The sequence below is a fragment of the Cottoperca gobio genome, chromosome 15 (genome assembly GCF_900634415.1).
Source record: "Cottoperca gobio chromosome 15, fCotGob3.1, whole genome shotgun sequence".
NCBI lineage: Eukaryota > Metazoa > Chordata > Actinopteri > Perciformes > Bovichtidae > Cottoperca > Cottoperca gobio.
In genome coordinates this window covers 23,467,377-23,491,064 of record NC_041369.1, presented here as the reverse complement: position 1 = coordinate 23,491,064, position 23,688 = coordinate 23,467,377, and the positions used below count along the sequence as shown (strand labels likewise).

The 23,688-nt window shown below is 46.2% G+C and overlaps 1 protein-coding gene across 5 annotated transcripts in view; it reads left to right on the top strand.

The window, feature by feature from the left end:
• The window catches only part of LOC115020155 (attractin-like protein 1), a 229,627-nt gene that overhangs the window by 87,387 nt on the left and 118,552 nt on the right, over nucleotides 1–23,688 (top strand). For all 5 annotated transcript variants that reach the window (XM_029450077.1, XM_029450076.1, XM_029450080.1 and 2 more), the window contains 2 exons: nucleotides 17,404–17,497; nucleotides 22,614–22,666. In XM_029450077.1, coding sequence (XP_029305937.1) covers nucleotides 17,404–17,497; nucleotides 22,614–22,666 — 147 coding nt within the window. The remainder of the gene's footprint in view (nucleotides 1–17,403; nucleotides 17,498–22,613; nucleotides 22,667–23,688) is intronic.

Here is a 23,688-nt window from a genome sequence, read left to right as displayed (position 1 = left end):
GGGAAGGGAAGCGAAGCAGTCCTAGAGCAGAGTCGGTGGAGGACGGCAACGAAGCGACGGCAGAAGAAAGAGCAGGAGAAGAGAGAAGGAAGAGAAGAGAAGAAGACGAGAAAAGAGAAGAGAAGGAGAAGAGAAGGAGGCAGAACCAAGCGCCACGCGGAAGCGAAGAGAAAGGAAGAGAAGAGAGAGGGAGAAGAGAAGAAAAGAGCAAGAGAGGAAGGGAAAGAGAAGACAAGCGAAGAAAAGAGCAGCGAAGAGAAGAGAAGGAGAAGAAGAGAGAAGGACAGCGTCGCAGGAAGCAAAGAGAAGAAAAAAATGAAAGAGCCTCTCCTCCCCTCTCATCTTCCTCTCCTCTCATCTCCTCCCTCTCATCTCCTCCCCTCTCCTCCCCTCTCATCGCCCTCCCTCTCCTCGCCTCCCCTCTCATCTCCTCTCATCTCCTCCCCTCTCCTCCCCTCTCATCTTCTCCTCTCCTCTCCTCTCATCTTCGCTCCCCTCTCCTCCCCTCATCTCCTCACCTCTCCTCTCCTCATCAATCTCCTCGTCCTATCCTCTCCTCCCCTCTGTCCTCCACAGTAAGTCTGCTGGTTCAACTGGATTTTTGGGGGGGGGAGAGGGTTATGTCAGTGGTGGTCCCCACCTCCCTGGCAGCTTCTTTATTAGCTGCACTGACCAGCCACTCATCCACTCTCCAACCCCACACTGCCTTTATCTCTTTATGTCCCCTCTTTTTAATTCTCTACACTTCTGTCTCATAGTTCATAATAAGTCTTTGTCATGAATTCCCCCTCTGTTAATCCCTCTATCAATCCTTCTTTCCATCTCCATCTCTATTTATAAAAAGGACCACTAGATTTACCTTGGGCTAAATGGCTGGGAGGCAATGATGTGTGGTCGATTAGAGGACTGGATGATAGAGAGACAGCTTCGTGCCTGCAGGGGGGGGCAGTGGAGGAGGGGGGGGGGGGGGAGATTGAGGACGCAACAAAGACACATTCAGACAGAGAAAGAAAAACAGATCCAAGCATTTGGTGAGATATCGAAGGTTAATATCGGTGGAATAAGGCAGATGCCCTTGGATAGAAAGACGAAGGAATAGAGGAGGAGATGGAGGACGGACAGAGGAGAGGAGAGTCTGTCTGTTCCCCTGTCCCTGTGACAGATGATTAACTAACCTTGTCAAATCTAGATGAAGTGTGTGTGTGTGTGTGTGTGTGTGTGTGTGTGTGTGTGTGTGTGTGTTGTGTGTGTGTGTGGTGTGTGTGTGTGTGTGTGTGTGTGTGTGTGTGTGTGTGTGTGCTAATAGCATCCCTTTTCTCTGAATGTGCCGTTCACCTTGTCCTGCATACATACGAAATCAAACCCGCCCGCGCCAACCTTCAGAGCTGCAGCTGACGACATGTTGGATGTGTTCAGACGCTGACATGACACAGTGCATGTTTTAATGCGTCTGTGGATTTCTTATATGGTGACAAACTTTCTTTTATTCGTTTGTTCAAATGCTAAAAAGTATTTGTAGGTTTTGCGATCACGTTGGTCACTGGGAGGGTCGTGCTGTCTCTCGCTTCACAGATAGAAACATCCACAGTGGTTGTGTGGTTTGTTTAATGGCACGGTAACAGCAGTGCTTGAGGATGAGGAGAGAGTTAAGGTGGATTTATGCATCTGTGTCAGAGTATTACAGAGGCTCCGCTCCCTCAACAATGTAATGTGGAACAGTGGGGCGAAGTCATTCACTGCTTCCATGTTTTCAAATGTGAGGATGTTCTGCTTCTCTCTGTTTTACATCGTTATAAATGAGATTCTTTTGAGGTTTTTGTGCCGTTTGTCCGACTTCAGAAGCAATTTGAAGACGTCCCCTTCGGCTCAGGGAATTTAAAGTTGATCTGTAACACAAAGACTCATATGTGCAGCTAATTACAGTAGCAACAAACAAAGGAAAGCTAGCAAATTAAAGATAATTAGGAAATTGTGATTGTTGCTCACTTTGGGTAGAAGCTTGAGGTAAAGTAAAGAACAAGTGAAGAGAAAAAGTGTCCTCTGTTTGGTCTGTGTGGTGAAGAACCTGACGTGTTAGCAGCTGAAAGGGTTTTAAATGAGCAGAATGATGCAGAACATGTTCCCTGATCTCCTGACTTCTCACAGTCTTCTGGTTTCTTGTCTTCAAATGCTGAAGTTCTTCTGAAGACCTGGATAAAGAAGCATGTTTGTCCCCAGCAGCAGGTAGACCACTGCGCTGCCATGCTCCCCCTGTAACTCTGCTGTCAGACCGTGTGCTTGTTATCTTTTGCTACCCGGTGCTTCAGCGCATAATGCTGCTCTGTCACCGGCGCCTCACGCTGAACACTTTTATTGCTTCCATAAATTTAGCATGATTCACATCAGTAGCTCCCTGTCTCGCTCTGAAGCTCTCTCTGCATCACCTGCTCGCTCCAGACTCTGTGCTGCTGGTGTGTGATACATAGAGACACCAACACATGTCAGAGCTTTCATCGTTTATTGTGCGGTTACACAGACTTCTTAGTCTTCAGTCAAGATTAAAACAAGACTTAAATGGTTTATAATATCTATATATATAATATATAGATATTATATACATATATATAAGATATATATATTATTATACATATATATATATATATATATATATATTATGTAATATATATAATATATATATTATATTAATATTATATTATTTCTCTTCTCATATCTCATCTTGTCTTCTCTTCTTCTCTCTCTCTCTCTCTTCTCCCTCGCTTCTCTGCTATGGTCTGCTTTCCTCTCTCTCTTCTCTACCTATCTCTCTCCTCTTCTTCTCATCTCTCTCCTACTCTCCTCTCTCTCCCTCATTCTCCCTCTCTCCTCCTCTCTGTCTCCCTCTCTTCTCTCTCCTCTTCCTCTCCTCATCTCTCTCCTCTCTCTCTCTCTACTCTCTCCTCCTCTCTCTCCCTCCCCTCTCTCTACTCTCGAGCTCTCTCATTCTCTCCTCTCTCTCTCCTTCTCTCTCCCCCCCTCTCTTCTTCTCTCTCCTCTCTCGTTCGCTCTCTCCTCTCTCTCCTCTCTCTCTCTCTCTCTCTCTCTCCTCCTCTCTCTCTCTCTCCTCATCCCTCTCTCTCCTCTCTTCATCATCTCCTCTCTTCTCATCCTCTCTCGCTCCTCTCCTCTCTCTCTCGCTCTCTCTCTCCTCTTCTCTCGCCTCTCATCTCTATCTTTCTCTCCCTCTCTCTCTTCTCTCTCTCTCTTTCTCTCTCTTCTCTCTCCTCTCTCTTCTCTCTCTCTCTTCCTCCTCTCTCTCTCTCTCTCTCTCTCCTCTATCCTCTCTCTCTCTCCGCTCTCTCCTCTCTCTCTCTCCTCGCTCTCCCTCCTCTCTCCTCTCTCCTTCGCTCTTTCTCTCTCCTCGCTCTCTTCGCTATCTCCTCGCTTCTCCCTATCTTCTCTCTCTCCCCTCTCGTATCCTATCTCTCTCTCTTCTCTCTCTCTCCTCCCCCTTTCCGTCTGGTTTTCCCCTCTTGCCTGAAGTTCGCCGTCTGTGTCCATGCCCCCTCCCCCTGCCCTCTCCTCCTCTCTCTCTCTCTCTCTCTCCTCTCTCTCTCTCTCTCTCTCTCTCTCTCTCTCTCTATCTCTCTCTTATCTCTATTCTACCCCTTCTCTCTGGAAAACAGATCAAAGCAGAACCTCGCCACATGGGGAGGCTGAAAAGCGATGTGCTCGACATGTCCCGCATGAAAAGTTGATCTATTATCAAAAATAAATTCTATCAATGGACTCATTCGTTATTCTTGTGGACAGATGACCAACGACTTCCTCGGTCTGCTCCACTGATGTCCCCACCACAGCCTGATCTCCCAGAAATGATGTTTCTATCCAACTCATTTGCAAACACATTATGAAGTAATGTATAAAGTATGTTTTTATTTGCATAATGAGGTCAATGCTGCTCGAGCATTATTGAACTGTTTATGGTCCCTGATGAAGATGCTGGTCTAAGTACATATCAAGTCTGCAGAGACTGGATATGTGTGTCGATATGTTGTTATGATTATACAGTTAGTCCTGCCTTCACAACCCTGTTAAAAAACAATCATCTGTTTTACTATCAGAACATGTCGCTTGTCCATAAAACGTACAAATAGATAGTTTTTAGCATTTGAACAAACGAGTAATGCTGTTGTTCCCTCACCCCCCCTCACCCCCACCCCTCCTCTCTCCCTCCCTCTCTAACCTAATCTCTCTCCCATCTCCTCTCGTCTCTCTCTCTCTCTCTCTGTCTCTTCTCTCGCCGTCTCTTCTCTCTTCTCCTCTCTCTCTCTCTGTCTCTCTTCTCCTCTATCTCCTCTCCTCTCCTCCTCCTCTCTCTCTCTGTCTCTCCTCTCTCCATCTCCTCTCTCTCTCGTCTCTCTCTCTCTCTCGTCTCCTCTCCTCCTCCTCTGTCTCTCTCTCTCTCTCTCTCTCTCTGTCTCTCTCTCTCTCTCCTGTCTCTCTCTCTCTCTCTCTCTCTCTCTCTCTCTCTCTCTCTCTCTCTCCTCCTCTCTCTCTCTCTCCCTCCTCCTCTCTCTCTCTCTCTCTCCTCTCTCTCTCGGTGCATGCTGGGAGTTTGGTTGTGTGAGTGAGACGCTGAGCAGGTGCTAATTCGATACTTTCTTTTTCTTACTTTATTTAATAATGGGTTTTGATTTAACTTAGTTCATTGGTGACAGTTTGATTTAGTTTACTTTTTGGTGCGTTTGGGTGGATAGTCGGGGTGCTCTTGGGTGTTTTTCTCCTGCCGGTGTTCTGCCGGCCGGCGTCTGACTTCATGGCAAATGGAGACTATACCAAGCTAACGAGGAAGCACGGGATCAAAATATCAGCCGGCTTCCCGTGTAGCGTTGAAGAGATCGGGTTAGCTGTGGGAGACAAGGTCGGACATGGCAGTGTGAAGTCTCTGGCGCGGATGAACGGGGCTGTTGTCATCTTCCTGGACCAGGTGGAGCGGGTGCACCGCGTCATCGAGACAGGTATTACGGTGAGCGGAGTGTTTGTGCAGGTGATGCCACTCACTCTGCCCGCAACCAAAGTGGTAATATCTAATGTCCCTCCGTTCATAAACCGATGAGTTTCTCAGCAGAGAACTATCCAGACACGGGAAAGTTGTTTCCCCGGTAAAAAAGATTCTGTCTGGATGTAAGTCTCAGTTGCTGAAGCACGTAGTGTCTCACCGAAGACAGCTCTATATGATACTGAATAACCGAGATGCGGAGCTCAACCTCCGCTTCCACGTTAAGGTAGATGATTATGAATACGTGTTATTTGCAACTTCATCGGTTATGAAATGTTTGGTTGCGGGGAGGAGGGACACACCGCGAGAGCCTGTCCGAAGCGCGGGGGTCCAGCTCCGCCTGATCCTGGAGGAGCGGCTGCCGCTCCCCCGGCGGGGGGCTCTTCGCCGGGAGAGGCCGCGGCTTCGGAGGAGGGGCTCTCCGCTGGGGCGGCCTGGTGGCCGCTCCACGCGCCGCGCCAGGACGCGCAGCTGCTGTGTCCAGCTTTGTACACGGGATAGGTGGTGTTAATTCACTTGGTGTGGTGGAAAAAAAACAAAAAAAACAGGGAGAGGAAGTGCAGGGGGGTGTCAGGTGGTATGGGGGGGAGAAGAGGTAGAGGAGATAGGTGGTGTAGAGGAGATGGGTGGTGTGGAAGAGGTAGGTGGTACAGAGGAGGTTGGAGAGATGAGAGTAGAAGATTTAAAGGAGGTAAGTGAGGTAGAAAAAGAGGGGGGGGGTGCAGAGGAGGTGAGTGAAGTAGGAGTAGAAGAGGTAAAGGAGGCAAGTGAGGCAGAAGAGGTGAGTGAGGTAAGGGCAGAAGAGGAAAAGGAAGCGGGCGATGTAGTTGAGGAAATGGGGTGGTGTAGAAGGAGAGAGGACAGAAAAAATACAGATTCCGTGGAGTGAGCAGGTAGAAGAGGCAGAGATGGAGGAGGTTAAAAAAACAAAACCTGCCACAAACGGAAAAAGAAAAGTCAGAGTGCATCCAGTGATGCCAAGAATAGTAAAGTCGGGGAGGAAGGACAGACAGGCAGGAAGCAGGGACAGGCAGAAGACAGTGCTAGTGAAGAGGAGTGTGTGTCAGACAGCAGCGACATCCCTGGTTTTTACTCTGACCAACAGCCAGAAAACAAAAATGTACTCAGTTGAAATGTTGAAAGTTTTCCTCCAACACACAAAAAAACCAACACGGAGTAAAAGTGGAGGATTATTTTCCGGATTTACTCGTTTTTATTAGCTCAAGCAGATTCCATATGAGCCAAAAAAGAGTCTGGCCTCATTGAGCAGGAGGTTTATAGATTAAAAAAACTGGTGCTTAAAGTAAAAAAACAAATAAACAGTGATGATGGGGGTCTTAATTAATTTATTTGTTTTTATTTTTTCTTATTTTAACATGTCAACCATGGATACTTTTAAAGTGGGTGTTTTTAAATGTGAACGGAGCCAGAGTTTTTAAAAAAAGGACACAAATTTATGAAACTGCAAAATTAAAACACATTGATGTCCTTTTTTTACAGGAGACGCACAGCGACGGCTCTAACGAGATAGACTGGAGGAGGGAGTGGGAAGGGGAAGTCATTTTAAGCCACAACACATCTCTTAGTGGAGGAGTGGGCTTCCTCTTCTCCAAATCTTTTACTCCAGTCTCACTGGAGGTCGAGCATTTTATCGAGGGGAGGTTGCTTTTAGTAAAAGCCCGGTTTGACCTTTTTAATGCTGTTTTATAAATGTGTATGCCCCAACAATCGGTGCAGAGAGGAAGTTGTTTTTACAAAAATTAATGATGTTTTAAATAGCTGTGCCTCGGAGGATTTTTTATTCTTGGGGGGGGATTTTAACTGTACAGAAAATGCTTTTTTAGATCGGAACCACGCAGAGCCGCATCCAGCGTCCCAGCATGTTCTGAGGCAGCTGGTCCGCTCTCATGGTCTGGTGGATGTATGGAGGAGGATGAACGCAGAGGCTAAACAATACACATGGTCCCACTGCAGAGGGAATAGGATTTCCTCTGCCAGGTTAGATCGTATTTATTGTTTTAAACATCATTTTAACATTTTTAAAATGTGTAATATTATACCTGTTGGTTTTACCGATCACTCTTTGCTTTTATGTAATGTTTTTATAAGAAATGTGTTGCCAAGAAGCGCATACTGGCACTTTAACTCAGTTTTAACATTTGATAAAAATTTTAGAGAAGCTTTTATTTATTTCTGGAGTGTTTTTAGGCAAAGGAAGAGTGATTTTAACAGTCTTAGGCAGTGGTGGGACCATGGTAAGACTGAAATTAAAATGCTTTGTCAGCAGCACACCCTCAATGTCACACATGACATCACCAGATCTATGAAAGACCTGGAGGGTGATATAGTGGAACTAGAACAAATAAGTGAGTCCCACAGGAGATCGAGGATATATTGAAATCCTCAAAGTAAAAAAAATGGCATTAGCCGACCTGCTAGACGTTAAAGTCCAGGGCGCACTGGTCCGGTCCCGGTTCCAAAACGCCACCGAAATGGATGCTCCATCCAGTTTCTTCTTCGGCCTGGAGAAGAAGAACGGACAGAAGAGGGTAATCCACTCACTGCTCTCAGTCACAGGGCAAGAGATAACGGAACCAAGCCAGATCAGAACACGGGCTGTGAGTTTTTATTCCTCCCTATACTCGAGTGAGTACGAGGGGGAGGAAACGTTTTTAGAGGGGTTTTTAGGGGGACTACCTCAGGTAGCAGAGCAAACCAACTCACAGCTGGAGGGGCCGTTGACCACACGGGAGCTACAGGCTGCTCTGCGAAAAATGCAAGGACGGCGGGCTCCCGGCATCGACGGCCTCACTGTTGAGTTTTTTAAAGCATATTGGGACATTTTAGCAACAGATCTTTTAGATGTTTTTAACGAGAGTCTGGCCTCTGGTTCCATGCCGATGTCCTGCCGCAGGGCCGTGATAACGCTCCTGCCCAAGAAAGGAAACCTGCAGGACATCGGAAACTGGCGCCCTGTGTCTTTGCTGTGTGTGGATTACAAGCTTCTGTCCAAAGCTCTGGCCACCAGGCTGGGGGGGCTATGGAGCAGGTCATCCACCGGGACCAGACCTACTGTGTGCCCGGCAGGTCCATGGTAGACAATGTCTACCTAATTCGAGATGTTTTGGAGGTCTCCAGCTCATTGGGCTTTGATACTGGTCTGATTTCTCTAGACCAGGAAAAGGCTTTTGACCGCGTTGAACACAACTTCCTCTGGAAAGTAATGGAGAAGTTTGGGTTCAGCGCTGGTTTCATAGGCAAGATCAAGGTGTTGTACAGTGAAGTTGAGAGTGTGCTGAAGTTTAATGGTACTCTGTGTGCTCCTTTTAGAGTGTGTAGAGGGGTCCGGCAGGGCTGTGCTCTGTCGGGGATGCTCTATGCGCTCTCCCTGGAACCTCTCCTCTGCAAAATACGCTCCAGCCTACAAGGTCTGGTTTTACCTGGTTTTAATAGCAGATTTGTTTTATCCGCATACGCAGATGATATTATTGTTTTTATTAAAAGCCAGAGAGAGGCGGACATTTTAACAGATATAGTAGATAGTTTTAGTGTAACATCGGCAGCGAAGGTAAATTGGAAGAAAAGTGAGGCCCTCGCTGTCGGGGAGTGGCGTGGCGGTCTCCCAGTTCTTCCCCAGAGCCTCACCTGGAGAACTGACGGCCTGAAATATCTCGGAGTATTTGTAGGAAAAGAAATTATTGTCCAGAAGAACTGGGAGAACGTCACAGAAAAGATTCAGGGAAAGCTTTCCAAGTGGAAGTGGCTGCTCCCTCAGATGTCTTTTAAAGGTAGGGTTTTGGTTTTAAACAACCTTGTAGCATCCCAATTGTGGCACCGTCTGACCTGTGTAGACCCTCCCTCTGGCCTTTTAGCAAAACTGCAGAAAGAAATGGTAGATTTTTTTTGGGATGGTCTACACTGGGTGCCACAGGGGGTGCTGTTTTTATCCAGAGAGGAGGGGGGACAGGGCCTTGTCCACCTGGCCAGCCGAACAGCCACTTTTAGACTTCAGTTTTTACAAAAATATCTTACCGGCCCGGCTGATTTGGTGTGGAGAGATGTGACCAGCTGCATTCTCAGACGTGTAAATAACCTGGGGCTGGATGCTGCTCTGTTTTTAACTGATTCTATTTTTTAAAGTTAAATGGGCTGCCTCCATTTTATCAGGGTGTTTTTAAGTCTTGGGCCCTTTTTAATCATAAAAGGTGTCCAATGTCGGACTCTCTGCACTGGTTGTTGAAGGAGCCTTTAATTTACAGAGCCAGGCTGGACGTCAGCAGCAGCAGCACACCCAGCCTGATGGTGGCGCTCTGCAGGTCCAGAACCCTGTGCCTGCAGCAACTGGTGGATGCAGTGGGGCCGGCGCTGAGTGATGCCCGAGCCCTGGGCTTGCTGCTGGGTCTGACCTCCGTTCGAGTGGCTGAGAGGATTCTGGAGCTGTGGAGCCAGAGGCTATCGGGGAAGGAGAAGACAATAATAAAAGACTACAGTGACGGGAAGGCTTCTCCAGACCCAGCAGACCCTTTTCCAGAGATCAACCTGAGCCCAGGGCTGGGAGAACTGACCGGTCCCCTGCTCAAGGTCATTAACCCGGCAGGACTGACGCTGCACAGAGCCGACAAAAAGACTCTATATATGAACTGTGTCAAAAGCATCCACAAGAAAGGCCTGTGCAGCAGACCCTCCACTGTGTGGAGCAACAGACTGGGTTCAGGAAATGGACCAAGCCCACAGTGGGGGTCTTTTTACAAACCTCCCCTCAAAAAGCGGACAGCCGACCTCCAGTGGAGGATTTTACATGGTGCCGTCGCTTGTAACGCTTTTATCGCCGTTATTAATCCCGCTGTTTTTAACAAATGCCCTTTCTGCAACCTACGTGAGACTGTATTCCATGTTTTTACTGAGTGTAAGAGACTCACCGAGTTCTTCTCTCTTTTAACATTGGTTTTTAGTCTTTTTAACGTAGTTTTTACCGAGAGTGTTTTTATCATGGGAGCTGCCTACAAAAAAGACAACAAAGAAAAGTGGCAGCTCCTAAATTTCCTCTCGGGAGAGGCAAAAATGGCGATATACATTAGCAGGAAAAACAGAGTAGAGAACAGAGAGGGGCAGGAGGCCAAGACTGTGTGGCTGTGCAATATCAGGGCAAGACTCTGGCTCGATTTTAGGTTTCACAAACATACCGGGGATCTCGACACTTTTAAAGAACGTTGGTGTTTTAAAAATATTATCTGCACTGTGAACAATGAATGTTTACACTTTGCACAGGTTTTTATTGGATAATTTTTATATTTTTATAGAGTTGTTATTTATAAATGTATATTTTTTGATATAATATGATTTTTCGTTACACTTTATGAGTAAACTGTTTGTTTTAAGAATATGTAAATAAAGTGTTTTTGAAAAATCAAAAAATCTCTCTCTCTCTCTGTCTCTCTCTCTCTCTGTCTCTCTGCTCTCTGTCTCTCTCTCTCTGTCTCTCTCTCTCTCTCTCTCTCTCTGTCTCTCTCTCTCTCTCTCTCTGTCTCTCTCTCTCTCTCTGTCTCTCTCTGTCTCTCTCTCTCTCTCTCTTTCTCTCTCTCTCTCTCTCTCTCCCAATTGTTGAGTTTTCTCTGTGCAGGGTGCAACAGCGGGAGTTCTTTGTAAATTTGTGTTCAGTGCAGGAGCTATAGAGCTGTTGAGTGCTGTCTCTGCAAGAAACTGTCAACCCAGCAGCTTCAACCAGAGACTAGGACAGACAGGACAGCAGGGTAGTGTGTGTGCGTGTGTGTGTTTGCGATGGATCAGACAGAGCCAGCTGTTGTTGAGCTTTAGCAGCAGTAGAGTAGCAGACGAGGGATGCCGCCTGCAGAGTTGCCCCATTCAGTCTGCTCTGTGGAGAAGCTGCCAAATCCACTCTCACCTACTGTCTTAAGTGTGTGTGTGTGTGTGTGTGTGTGTGTGTGTGTGTGTGTGCGCACTTTTATGCACCTGTGGAGCCTTGTGGCGGAAGTACCCAGCATTCTTAGCGGTTTCCGGTCATCTTCCCTGTGGCAGCTCTATTCCTGTCGTCTGCCTGGCACATAGAAAAACCAAAAAACAGAAACGCACCGACACACAAATGTCTTTATAATCCTTCCTGATCTCCAGTCCGCTGCGGCTGTCAATCATGTCTCTACAATAAGCTGCTTTCTTTTCATTTATTGCTCGCAAACAATTAATATAACTGCTATGCTGCGACCGTCCACACTGAGACTAACCTGCTCCACACGTGCAAAGACGACTCCTCACACACAGAACCATATATATATATTATATATTATATATATAACCATATCATATAACTCTACCTCACAAAACTGTTGCAGACTCCTGAGAAGGAGGTCGCAGGCCACACGATGTTGACTAACATCCACCCTAAAGGGTATTTTATTTAAGTGATATTGTCGTCACTCTCCTAAAGTAAGATGCAGATCCACATAAGTTGACTGACTTAACTTTTGCAGCACACATGTATTAATGTTTTTAATGCATCTACGCCAACACAGATTTATATCCATCAGATCCAAGTGTTTAAGTTTCATTACACGATGCATCATGGCGTTAACCATGAGGAATAAATCGGCCTTAAAGAGCGGACACGTTGAAGTGGTCACGTCTAAAGGTGAACAGTTCCCTGATCAGATTCTGCTGAGGGAAGGAAACTATATTCAAGACCTCTTTGATGTCACTAAAGCATGAAAATCACCTTTCTCTTCGTATGCCAATATGTATGTGTGTGTGTGTGTTCTCACACAGACTTCCCTTTACTTCATGTTTGCCCTCGACCCCTCCCGACTACGCCTTCATTAAACACAGTATAAAGCTCTGTCCTCTCTTATCGAATCAAACTGCCCCGTCTGTGCAACCGGACAAAGAAAAAGCACCGAGTCAGCAGTAGGTGGAAGGTGACATTGATGATGATGAAGATGAGCATGTGATTGATCATAATCTGGAGGATACGGTAGGGTTTCAGTGGCACACCTGACAGTATGCACGGTGCACAATTAGACTACTTGGGCTGCAACTAACGACTCACTTCATTATTGATTCATCTGTGAATATTTTACAGATTAATCTAAAATGTCAGAAAAAAGTGACAAATGTCCGCTTCAGTTTCTAACAGTCTAAAGTGATTAAATGTCTTTAATGTCTTGTGTTTACCTCATTGTGTGAAGTCTCATTAATTCTGCTGCTTTCTTTATTTCAATAGTTCTGATGGAGAGATTCTTAAAGAGCAGAATAGTCATTGATTGTCTTCATAGTGTGAACTCATCGCTCGCTGTCAGAGCACTGAGCGGAGGTCGTGGAGAATATGTTGAAATATCCCCTGAGCGATATTTAGCAGCAGCAGAGACGGATTCACAGAAATGAACAAAAAACCTTTTGGAGTAATGTAACACCACGACCCCCCCCATTCAGTTATCTTGACACACACACACACACACACACACACACACACACACACACACACACAGCCGGACCAGTTCCCACCTACACACACATTCAAATGCACCCTGACAACAGTGTTGTGTGTGAACATGCAGAGGCACTGGGGTGAGAAATTGTACTCTCTTCAGGGGGCTTGCACAAGTCATGGGAAATATGATTTATATCAAATCAGCCTTTTTTGCTAAGAGATCATGGTTTTTTTTATCGCGGCTTATTCCTGTGTTGTCAGCAAGTGTGCTGCATTATGGGCTTTCTCCTCAGTGCATTTCATTCACTCTCTCTCCTATGAATCCCCTGCTCCTTCCCCACTTCACCTCCAGTTGCTCTATCTCACAGAACTGAGTGCTCTTCCTTTGGGCACTTGAACGTGATTGTGTCTGCAGAACGGTTACATCGGTCAAGTATCTATATTACAATAAAGATCTCCATGTTCAGTGAGAAAGCCTGACTCCTAGTGCCTTGTTATCCGAGTGGTTACAGCGCATGTCCTATAACTGCAACGTCCCGGGTTCGATTACGACCTCAGGACCATGAGACACCTTTCTCTGTCCTCCGTGGGTGGAGATCCTCAGCCTCCACAAAAGACTGACTGGGTTGGGAGGCGCTCCAGATCCCCAACCATATGTTTCTCATAATATGTCCCCTTTACAGAAATGAAATGTGCTTCTTTAGCACCTCAAGCCGAGTCGGATGAGAGCAGTTTAACCTCTGTGCATGCAAAGACGGGTCACATCACAGTCTGCTACGTCCACCAGTGGAACCTGAACATCGCAGATATTCATTAGTTTTAACAGATAGTCCTCCATGAACCAGTTTGTGTTTTGTGCATCTGTTTTGCACAGAGACTTGCTGTCTGAGCCGTCACACAAGCGTCCTGTCCTGTATCTGTCCTTTACCTGTCCTTTACCTGTCCTGTCTGTCATGTGTCTGTCCTGTATCTGTCCTGTGTATGTCCTGTATGTGTCCTGTACTTGTTCTGTCTCTGTCCTGTGTCTGTCCTTTACCTGTCCTGCATCTGTCCTGTATCTGTCCTGTGTCCATCCTGTATCCGTTCTGTACCTGTCCTGTCTCTGTCCTGTGTATGTCCTTTACCTGTTCTGTCTCTGTCCTGTGTCTGTCCTGTATGTGTCCTGTACCTGTATTTGTCTTGTCTCTGTCCTGTGTTTGTCCTGTATCTGTCCTGTGTCTGTATCCGTCTTGTGTCTGTATCCGTCTTGTGTCTGTCCTGTCTCTGTCCTTTACCTGTCTTGTGTCTGTCCTGTATCTGTCCTGTGTCTGTATCCGTCTTGTGTCTGTATCCGTCTTGTGTCTGTCCTGTCTCTGTCCTGTATCTATCCTTTACCTGTCTTGTATCTGTCCGTCTCTGTCCTCTATCCGTCCTCTCTCTGTCCTGTCTCTGTCCTGTGTCCATCCTGTATCCGTTCTGTACCCGTCTTGTCTCTGTCTTGTGTCTGTCCTTTACCTGTCCTGTCTCTGTCCTGTGTATGTCCTGTATGTGTCCCTTACCTGTCTTGTGTCTGTCCCGTCTGTCATGTGTCTGTCCCGTCTCTGCCCTGTATGTGTCCTGTACCTGTATTTGTCTTGTCTCTGTCTTGTGTCTGTCCTGTGTCTGTCCTGTATCCGTCTTGTGTCTGTGCTGTCTCTGTCCTGTGTCTGTCCTGTCTCTGTCCTTTACCTGTCTTGTATCTGTCCCGTCTCTGTCCTCTATCCGTCTTGTCTCTGTCCTGTATAAATGTCCCAGCAGCCTCAGCAGATTCACTCTGAACTAAGAATAATGACGGCACGCTGACGGCTCAGATGAAACTCCTTTCTGTGAACTTGATGCTGTGACATCCTGCAGCAGCCTGATTCACTTTGATCAGCAGTTTTTACACATAATATAAAAGGTGAAAGACGGACAGGGAACGTCTCCGTGAGCTAAACATCCCTGCAAAAAAGAATAAAGCAACAAATAACAAATAACATTTAAAATGCACAAACAGGGTAAAACAAGTTATCTGTGAAGTAAGAAGAATCCAGGGATGAAATATATTGTTGATCTCTATGTGGCACTGTACGTAGGTAACATCTCAGCTGTGTGTGACGCTCTCAGACGATTGTGCGAATCAGTAAAAGCTTCAAAACCAAAAGGGTAACCAGTGACTGGCAGCTGGTTACGGCTTTAACCTCGATTCTTTTTGTTCTGCCTGTATTGGCTTTCTCAAGTGCCATTGGCACAATCTATGAGTTCACAAACACACATTTCTGCTGGCTGTGTCCTTTGTATGTCTTTGTTGACTGCCTACTAAATCAATATTGTACGAGCAGCAGGGTGACCCGAGCCTGCGCTAACACACTTGTGATTTCTCCATTATCTCAAGTCTAAAAGCCACTTTTCTGTCGCGGCTCTGTTATCTGCTAAACCCTCGCAGGTCACTGTGCATCTCTGCAAAGCCTTTCTTTCTCTGTGGCGGGTCAATATAATTTCAAGTAATAGATTGAAATAGTATTTTGTTATTGTTGCCGTCTCTGCTGTCACTGCTGTCAGCGTCTCCCGTTTTTCAAGTTGAAGAACGTCAATTCGACTTTCAGCCCGCTGACATTTAAATGCCCCGCTGAGCAGACCTTGTTTTTCTGCCACTCAGTGCTCAAAGAACTAAATATTTAAAGCGGCGTTTTCGTCTACCACCTTGTTTTTGTTCCGTGTAAGCGATCGGATCAGGCCCTCTTCCCAGGCAGAGGAGGGGAGGGGATACAAGAGGTTGTTTTCCTCTCATTATCTGCCGGCGCCTTGGCTTTACCTTGACCCCAGCGCACCACTGTTTTATTACAGGGCCTGTCTCTGTGCCAATTGGAAAGAATAAGAACAAAGGACAAAGTCAATTCCGCTGGAAACGGACACAGGGAAGAGTGGCCTTGTGTGCACGTGAACACACACACACACACACACACACACACACACACACACACACCAAGGGTACAGAGAACGTTGCTGTTCGTCTCTGCCATTAGTCACTCCATGCAGAAGTGATTGTGTCATCAGGCTTTGCTTTTGCATAACAAAACGATTACAAAGATTAGCCTCACCAAAGACTTCGGGGAAAGTGAATTACATCTCAAATCTGATGTTGATGATGAGCTTATTACCAAATAAGCTCATTTTCCTTCTACTGGTGGACTACCAATATCATATTTTGACATTTGGCCTTCAGTACGAGATGTTTTAGATAGCGGTGTATTCTCTGCGTCAGTTTGATTGTGACTCGTGCCATCTCGATAAGAGAGGGGGGAGAGGTACAACCTTAAGTGTTCTGCACACTTTACAAGTGTGGCCCTTAAAGCAACTATTATTGATATTACTATACATTAATACTAATGTATTAAATGACAATGAAAAGTGAAAGGGGTCGAACAGTGAGAGAACGATCAGCTTATCATCTCCACATGTTGGAGTTTAGTGAGTTTCAGCTCGTTGTGTAGCGTCACTGTTTCACTTCCCTCTCATTGTGTAGTGTTTCCGTCCGCAGCACAGACGAGCTGTAGAGAGCCTCAGTACACACCTCAGCAGCGAGCAGCAGACACAGCTGGACACCCGCTGGTGAACACTTAGCAGCTAAAGGGACGGAGACCTTTCTCAGGAGTTGGTAGAGACCAAAGAAAGAGCTCCAATATTGTGGACAGAAACACAACTCAACATGAATGATGGCGTTGTTCTGTAACTGCTGATGTGTAAACAACCAACCTTATCAATTAAGACAGATACTGAGTGACTTGTCCTTTTCTAGCTTCTCTCTCCCTCCATCTCTGCTTTCTCCACCTTTTGCAGTACCTTCCTTCCCTCCTCCTCCACTCCTTCCCTTCCCTCCTCCACTCCTTCCCTTCCCTCCTCCTCCACTCCTTCCCTTCTCTCCTCCTCCACTCCTTCCCTTCTCTCCTCCACTCCTTCCTTCCCTCCTCCACTCCTTCCTTCCCTCCTCCACTCCTTCCCTTCTCTCCTCCACTCCTTCCTTCCCTCCTCCACTCCTTCCCTCTTCTCTCTCCTCCACTCCTTCCTTCCGTCTCTCACGCCTCCCTTCCCTCCTCCTCCACTCCTTCCCTTCCCTCCTCCTCCACTCCTTCCCTTTTCTCCTCCTCCACGCCTTCCCCTTCTCTCCTTCCTCCCTTCTCCTTCTCTCCTCCACGCCTTCCCTTCCCCCCCCTCCTCCACTCCTTCCCTTCCCTCCTCCACTCCTTCCCTTTTCTCCTCCTCCACTCCTTCCCTTCTCTCCTCCACTCCTTCCCTTCCCTCCCTCCTCCTCCACTCCTTCCCTTCCCTCCTCCACTCCTTCCTTCCCCCTCCCCTCCCTTCCCGTCTCTCTCCTCCGCCACTCCTTCCTTCCCTCCTCCACTCCTTCCTTCCCTCCTCCACTCCTTCCCTTCTCTCCTCCTCCACTCCTTCCTTCCCTCCTCCACTCCTTCCCTTCTCTCCTCCTCCACTTCTCTCCTCCCTCCTTCCTTCCCTCCTCCACTCCTTCCTTCCCTCCTCCACTCCTTCCCTTCTCTCCTCCACTCCTTCCTTCCCTCCTCCACTCCTTCCCTTCTCTCCTCCACTCCTTCCCTTCCCTCCTCCACTCCTTCCCTTCTCTCCTCCACTCCTTCCCTTCCCTCCTCCTCCACTCCTTCCCTTCTCTCCTCCTCCACTCCTTCTCTCCTCCACTCCTTCCTTCCCTTCTCTCCTCCACAAACATTGGTACCACCGATGTTAAAGGATGAGTGTGTTTGTACACAGCATGCAGGTGTTAGTGCTGTGTGCTGAGCATTACTGAACAAGTCTTTGAAAAGATGTTGAGTTCTGCAAAGTGTCATCATGTCTCCACAGATGCTCCTGTGAGGTTTCAGAGATACACTGTTGACACATCTCTTGTGTTTCTTTGCAGCGTGCAAGTGTAACAGCCATGCCAACGTGTGCCACGTCAACACAGGGAAGTGCTTCTGTACCACCAAGGGCATCAAGGGAGACCAGTGTCAACTGTGAGTATGATCACACACACACACACACACACACACACACACACCCTTCCTGCTGGTCCTCATCAGGTAATGCAAGTCAAATAGTCTGATCAGAACACTAAAGATCTGCTGATCACTGGACAACAAGCAACATACTACATACACACGCTGAAGATGCTTCAGCTGCCATGAAGCAGCCGCGCTACATTTACAGTCACATGTTAAGATGACGTCACACTTTGGATTATGGGAACAGTTTAAAAATAACCGTATGGAGTCAAGAGTTTTTGGTTTATTTGAATTGTGTGGGGAATTTCTGTCAGGAAGAAAGAAAAAGTTTGTGTGTGTGTGTGTGTATGTGTGTGTTTTCCCTGACTGTGCCAGACTTAACCGCTGCAGTACTACAATATCCTAAATGGCTTGGCGGAGCAACACGCCACAGAGACAGACTGAAAATTGCTGCATCGATAAATCTAGCAAGCGAGGCTAGAGCGCAGAGAGAGTGTGTGCGTGTGTGTGTGTGCATGTGTGTGTGTGTGTGTGCGTGTGCGTGTGCGTGTGCGGTTTGCCATGTCCAGCAAAAGGAACATACAGTATGATAAGAGAAGACGTTTGTTATTGATCATAAATACTACAGTGTGTGTGTGTGTGTGTGTGTGTGTGTGTGTGTGTGTGTGTGTGTGTGTGTGTGTGTGTGTTGCTCTGTGCTTGTAATTGCTCACATTGTGTGATGGCACAGTTTACAGTTGGTAATGTGTTTATTTAGTCACCTCAGTGGAGACCGCAGCGCTACAGTTCACTTTATTACAGCTAATGTTGTTAATGTGTTTTAGTTTCTTTCATTCACAGAAGAATCAAACACAGATAACTGTTTATTATATATATAACTGTTAAATAATAATGTTTAATGCTAAAGCAGTGTTTAGTGATAGTTCAGTAACGAGTTTAATCTGTTAACCATGTTTAGATTTATTGATCCGGATGTTTTCAGCTCTACTATCAGGCATTTTGGGACTGATTCAAACCACAACACTGATTTGTGAGAGTCACACACACACACACACACACACACACACACACACACACACACACACGCACACACACACACACATCTTGAATCATACCTGCTATTGATTCTGAACATTTTCTGACCCTTGACTCTTGTTACCTCCTCTCCTTTGAGAGATCCTCAGCTCGTGACTCTGAAGCCTCTCCACATGTTTACACATGTCAGCTGTGATCAGTGTTTAACTTTCGTTTTGGGAGAAATGTGAAGTTTGTAGGCAGAATAAGGATCAGGAAGGTGAAGTGACCGCTGTGGTTCAGAGTAACACCGTTATTCATATTGTTGTGAGTGGACTCACAGATGAAACATTAAATACTTCTTTGATTCAAACAAAGTTCTGATTGGTTAAAGTAAGAGAACTTGTCCCTAACAGATGACATGAACCTGAGTCCGCTGAATAATGAGGCTCAGCAGTAATGCAGTCAGATTATCAGGGAGTAACATCTTGATCCTCTGGAACCAGCTGCAGCCTCAGAACTCTTCTGAGCGTTATGTTTGTTTTCAGACAACACCAGTAATTCATTATTCTGGAGGAGACTCCACAGAGGCTGAGAGCAGAAATGGTGTGTTTGTGTGTGTTCACTTGTGCATCTCTAAGCCACTGCTGCAGTCGCTTTCACCTTTAATTTGCTCCACAACCCCACCCCCCCCTCTCTAAATGTCTGTCTGTCACAGAGCTGTTTGTTTTGCTTGAGTCACTCCAAAATGGTGAGCCAAGTCGAGGGCCATTTGTTTGTCGTTCTGATTATGAACGAGCAGTTTCGTGTGTGTGTGTGTGTGTGTGTGTGTGTGTGTGTGTGTGAGTGCACCGTGTGAACGTGTGAACAGTAACAGCTGTTACAGGCAGCTCACAGCGTGAATGTGAAAGGTCGAGCTTGTGGAAATATGGACTGTACCTGAGCTCCAGATACTCTGTGGATCGGCTGCTCACCAGATGTTCTCCTGCTCTTTAACTTTTCATTTACGACAATCATAAATAATCTATTTGAAGTTTAACCTGCTTGGACTTTTATTTCATTTTTAATGTGAGCGTGAGATGTGTGTGTGCCGGGTCTCCTTGATCCATGTTTCCTGTCGTTGTCTGATTGTTTGAGTGTGTTTAAGCTTTAATTTCCTCGTCTCCTAAATACTCCTCTAATTGACTGTTAATGAGCGTCTTCCACTGGAGGAAGTGTTCCTGTGCGTGTGTGCGTACGCATGTTTATTATTTTGAATGTTGCTAAACAGAATGTGATACGGTATGTAGTTTCTGTTTTACCAACTGCACACGGATTGATTTCTATGCTTATTAAAATCTGAAACAGCTTCGGATTGCTAGAATAAATGAAGCACACACACACACACACACACACACACACACACACACACACACACACGAGCAGGACCAAAATCATCTTGACCTTTAATCTCCAATTTGTTGATCTTTGCAGAGTTTACAGGAAGAGCAAGCAGAGCAAAAATACTGTGTGTGTGTGTGTGTGTGTGTGTGTGTCTCGCTCTCTCTCTTTCTCTCTCTCTCTTTCTCTCTCTGTCTCTCTGTGTCTCTCTGTGTCTCTCTCTCTCTCTCTGTCTCTCTCTCTCTCTCTCTCTCTCTCTCTCTGTCTCTCTCTCTCTGTCTCTCTGTGTCTCTCTGTGTCTCTCTGTGTCTCTCTCTCTCTCTGTCTCTCTCTCTCTGTCTCTCTGTGTCTCTCTGTGTCTCTCTGTGTCTCTCTCTCTCTCTCTCTCTCTCTCTCTGTGTCTCTCTGTGTCTCTCTCTCTCTCTCTCTCTCTGTCTCTCTGTGTCTCTCTCTCTGTGTCGCTCTCTCTCTCTCTCTCTCTGTGTCTCTCTGTGTCGCTCTCTCTCTCTCTCTCTCTCTGTGTCTCTCTCTCTCTCTGTGTCTCTCTCTCGCTCTCTCTCTCTCTCTCTCTCTCTGTCTCTCTCTCTCTCGTCTCTCTCTCTCTCTCTGTGTCTCTCTCTCTCTCTGTCTCTCTCTCTCTCTCTCTCTCTCTCTCTGCTCTCTCTCTCTCTCTCTCTCTCTCTCTCTCTCTCTCTCTCTCTCTCTCTCTCTCTCTCTCTAGCTGAGTCAGAGTGTGTTGATGATGCAGTTCAGTCCTGTGTGGCCCTGATCTTGTCCCCATTAGGCTGTAAGCAGCTTAAATGTCCGTTCCCTTTTTGTTTTTGCTCTGCGTCCTGGACTTTAATGTCCCCACGAGGCCTGTCCCCTTACTTAGCCTGCAAGTCAGCTGACCCTTCTTCTCTGAACACATACAAACACACATGTAAACACGTATCAGTATTTAGCTAATAACTGAACCAAACTGACAGATAATTCAAACTAATGACCGAGACTTAAAGCATCATCACAAAGTGTCCTTTGAAATGTGATCGGTCTCGACTGCGTCAGGTTCTGCAGAGTACGTCGTATAAGTAATGAGTCCAACATTGATTCAGTGCCACATCAGGCGATCATGATTGTAAAACCTACGAGAATAAATGTGTTATCAGCAGAATCAGCTCGCCTCCGCCCCGCTGACATCTTTCCAAACACTGAATCCTTATCAGCCATCTTTACCAACACAACCTGACGTCTCCTCTGGGGGAGGGACGTCCCATTTCTGAGGAATATTTGGAAACGCAGTTTATGACATCACATCTATAACAATAAATCTTGTGCTGAAATAGGGTCAGTCCTCAAGGAAGACACTCCAAAGCCTTCCCTCCTTCCCTTCTTCCTACATGCAGATGCAACCCAGTGAGTAATTCTGCATTAGGCCGTACGACAAGAATCTGTGGGTGCTGCCAAAATGAAATAAAATATAAGCACATTCAGCTTCTTGTCAAGTGGTCTCTAAAACTGATTTGCACTTTACTATTAGACCAAAAGTTTTATTTGTTTTATTGTGGTTCTAAACTCCTGATTCAGGACAGAGGCTCAGTGAGGCAGTCGGGTTTAAGGCCTCGTCCTTGGCCCGGGTTTGTAGAATGAAATATTCAGTATCCTGCTGCAGCACTACAGATCCACACCCCCCTCCTCTGTTCCTCTCTGAGTCCTCCCTCCTCCGTTACACTGCGACACAGTCGGTGTTTTGGATTACTTTCCATATTCAAATCATTTTTTTTTCCTAAATGTCCACGAAACAGAACTTTAATGAAGCTGTTCTAATGTCCATAAACAAACCTTTAGTTTTTCTTTGTGAATCCTTCAGATGGGTGTCACTCTCAATCACACACACACACACACACACACGTACACACAGATGTACGCTGATACAAAAAGACAAGTTAAAAGCTTTAACATTATAATAACAATTACATTTGGACCACTTAGCACATTTTTTAAAAACGTCTCTGCAGTGGAAGTCTTTTGTTCTCTGGTGCCAGGCGATACTTTCTGTACTTCAGGTACCCGTCATCCATCTTGACACTTTAATGGTCTCTAAAGCGTGTACATCATTTCTTGATGATAACCAAGAACTGGTCATTAGAGACGTTCCTTTAACCTAAAGGTTACAGCTTTCAACCGCAGCCAATTACTGTCCATCAACACGTGTGTCTTTAACAAAGTCACAGTTCAGAACACAGAGATGCAAATGAAAAGCTGATTCTTGTTTGACTGGCAGGACCTGATAAACATTGTTTTATTGTGTGTGTCTGTCTGTGTGTGTGTGCGTGTGTGTGTCTGTCTCTGTGTGTGTGTGCGTGTGTGTCTGTCTCTGTGTGTGTGCGTGTGTGTGTGTGTGTCTGTCTGTGTGTGTGTGTGCGTGTGTGTGTGTGTGTGTCTGTCTCTGTGTGTGTGTGCGTGTGTGTGTGTGTGCGTGTGTGTGTGTGTCTGTCTCTGTGTGTGTGTGCGTGTGTCAGTCAACTGGGGGAAAAAGACAGCAGCTTTGACTGTCGAGGGATATCACCTCGCAAAGAGCTGAGGGAAGACAAGACGGCCCACCTCACACACACACACACACACACACACACACACACACACACACACACTCACACTCACACACACACACACTCTAACACAAGAAAGACCTTGTTTAATGCCTTTGTTCTTTGTCTTCCCCTCTCTCTGTTACTCTTTTCCTGTGTCGTTTCAGATGTGACTCAGAAAACCGTTACCTTGGTAACCCTCTCCGAGGAACCTGCTATTGTAAGCATCTTGCACTACACCTGAGTCTCCCTCACCTCCCTCGCACACACACACACACACACACTCACACACTCACAAAGGGCACCTAGAAATCTCCTAATGCTCCTGAAAACCCGGATCGAGGAGCAAAAAGTCAAATAAAAAAGTATTATATTTACCAGTTTAGGCCAATATCCTCATTCCACATCAGGCCTTCAATTTATCTTCATTTAATTTCCATCCCTAACACACACTCGCACAAACAGTGCTGTTGTTACGAGGGACTTTATACACTGAGAACTTTAGTTCCCCCGCAAACTGTGTTGAGACGGTATGTACCCAGAGAGGAAACCCTAACCCTGATGGCCTTCGTTAACTACAGGTAGGAAAATATCATGCAAACCATAATCTCCTGTGTTGGCGTCCCACTCGTTGTCCAGTACAGCCCACTTCCTCCCTAATACATCTTGCTGCACTAATAACACTTGAGCCTTTGCTTTTCAGAGAAGATGTTGAGGTTGAAAGTTCATTCTTGACCTTAAAAACATTTTGAAAGGTCACTTATAAGGTCAGGAAAAAGTGAACGTCGTCGTTTTAAGCTTAAACCGATGAGGACAGGGTTATTATTACTGTCAGAGAGGAAGTGTTTCTGTCCACGAGTTGTGTTTCTGTTTCCAGATGCTAGCAGGGATCACATTGACTTACCTCATTTGCAACAAATTGCTGGTTTTCCTTTCAAAGGGCAGACGAAGGAGGAACGCTGCAGTCAAAGCAGATGTTTTGTGGAACACAGTCACATGCGCCCTCACTCTGCAGCTCTCAAACACACACACACATTCATGCACACATTATGTGTATGAATGGCCATCATCAGTTTTAATATCATAACACAGTAAAAGTTCGAGTGCTGTCAATGTCAACAGCCCTCGAGCCTGAGCGCGGCTATTATTGTGTCAATGAGGGAGTCTGGGAAAGACAATCAGAGGAGTCGTGCCACAGACTGAACTGGTCCTTCACATATCCCTTTGATCACACAAACAACT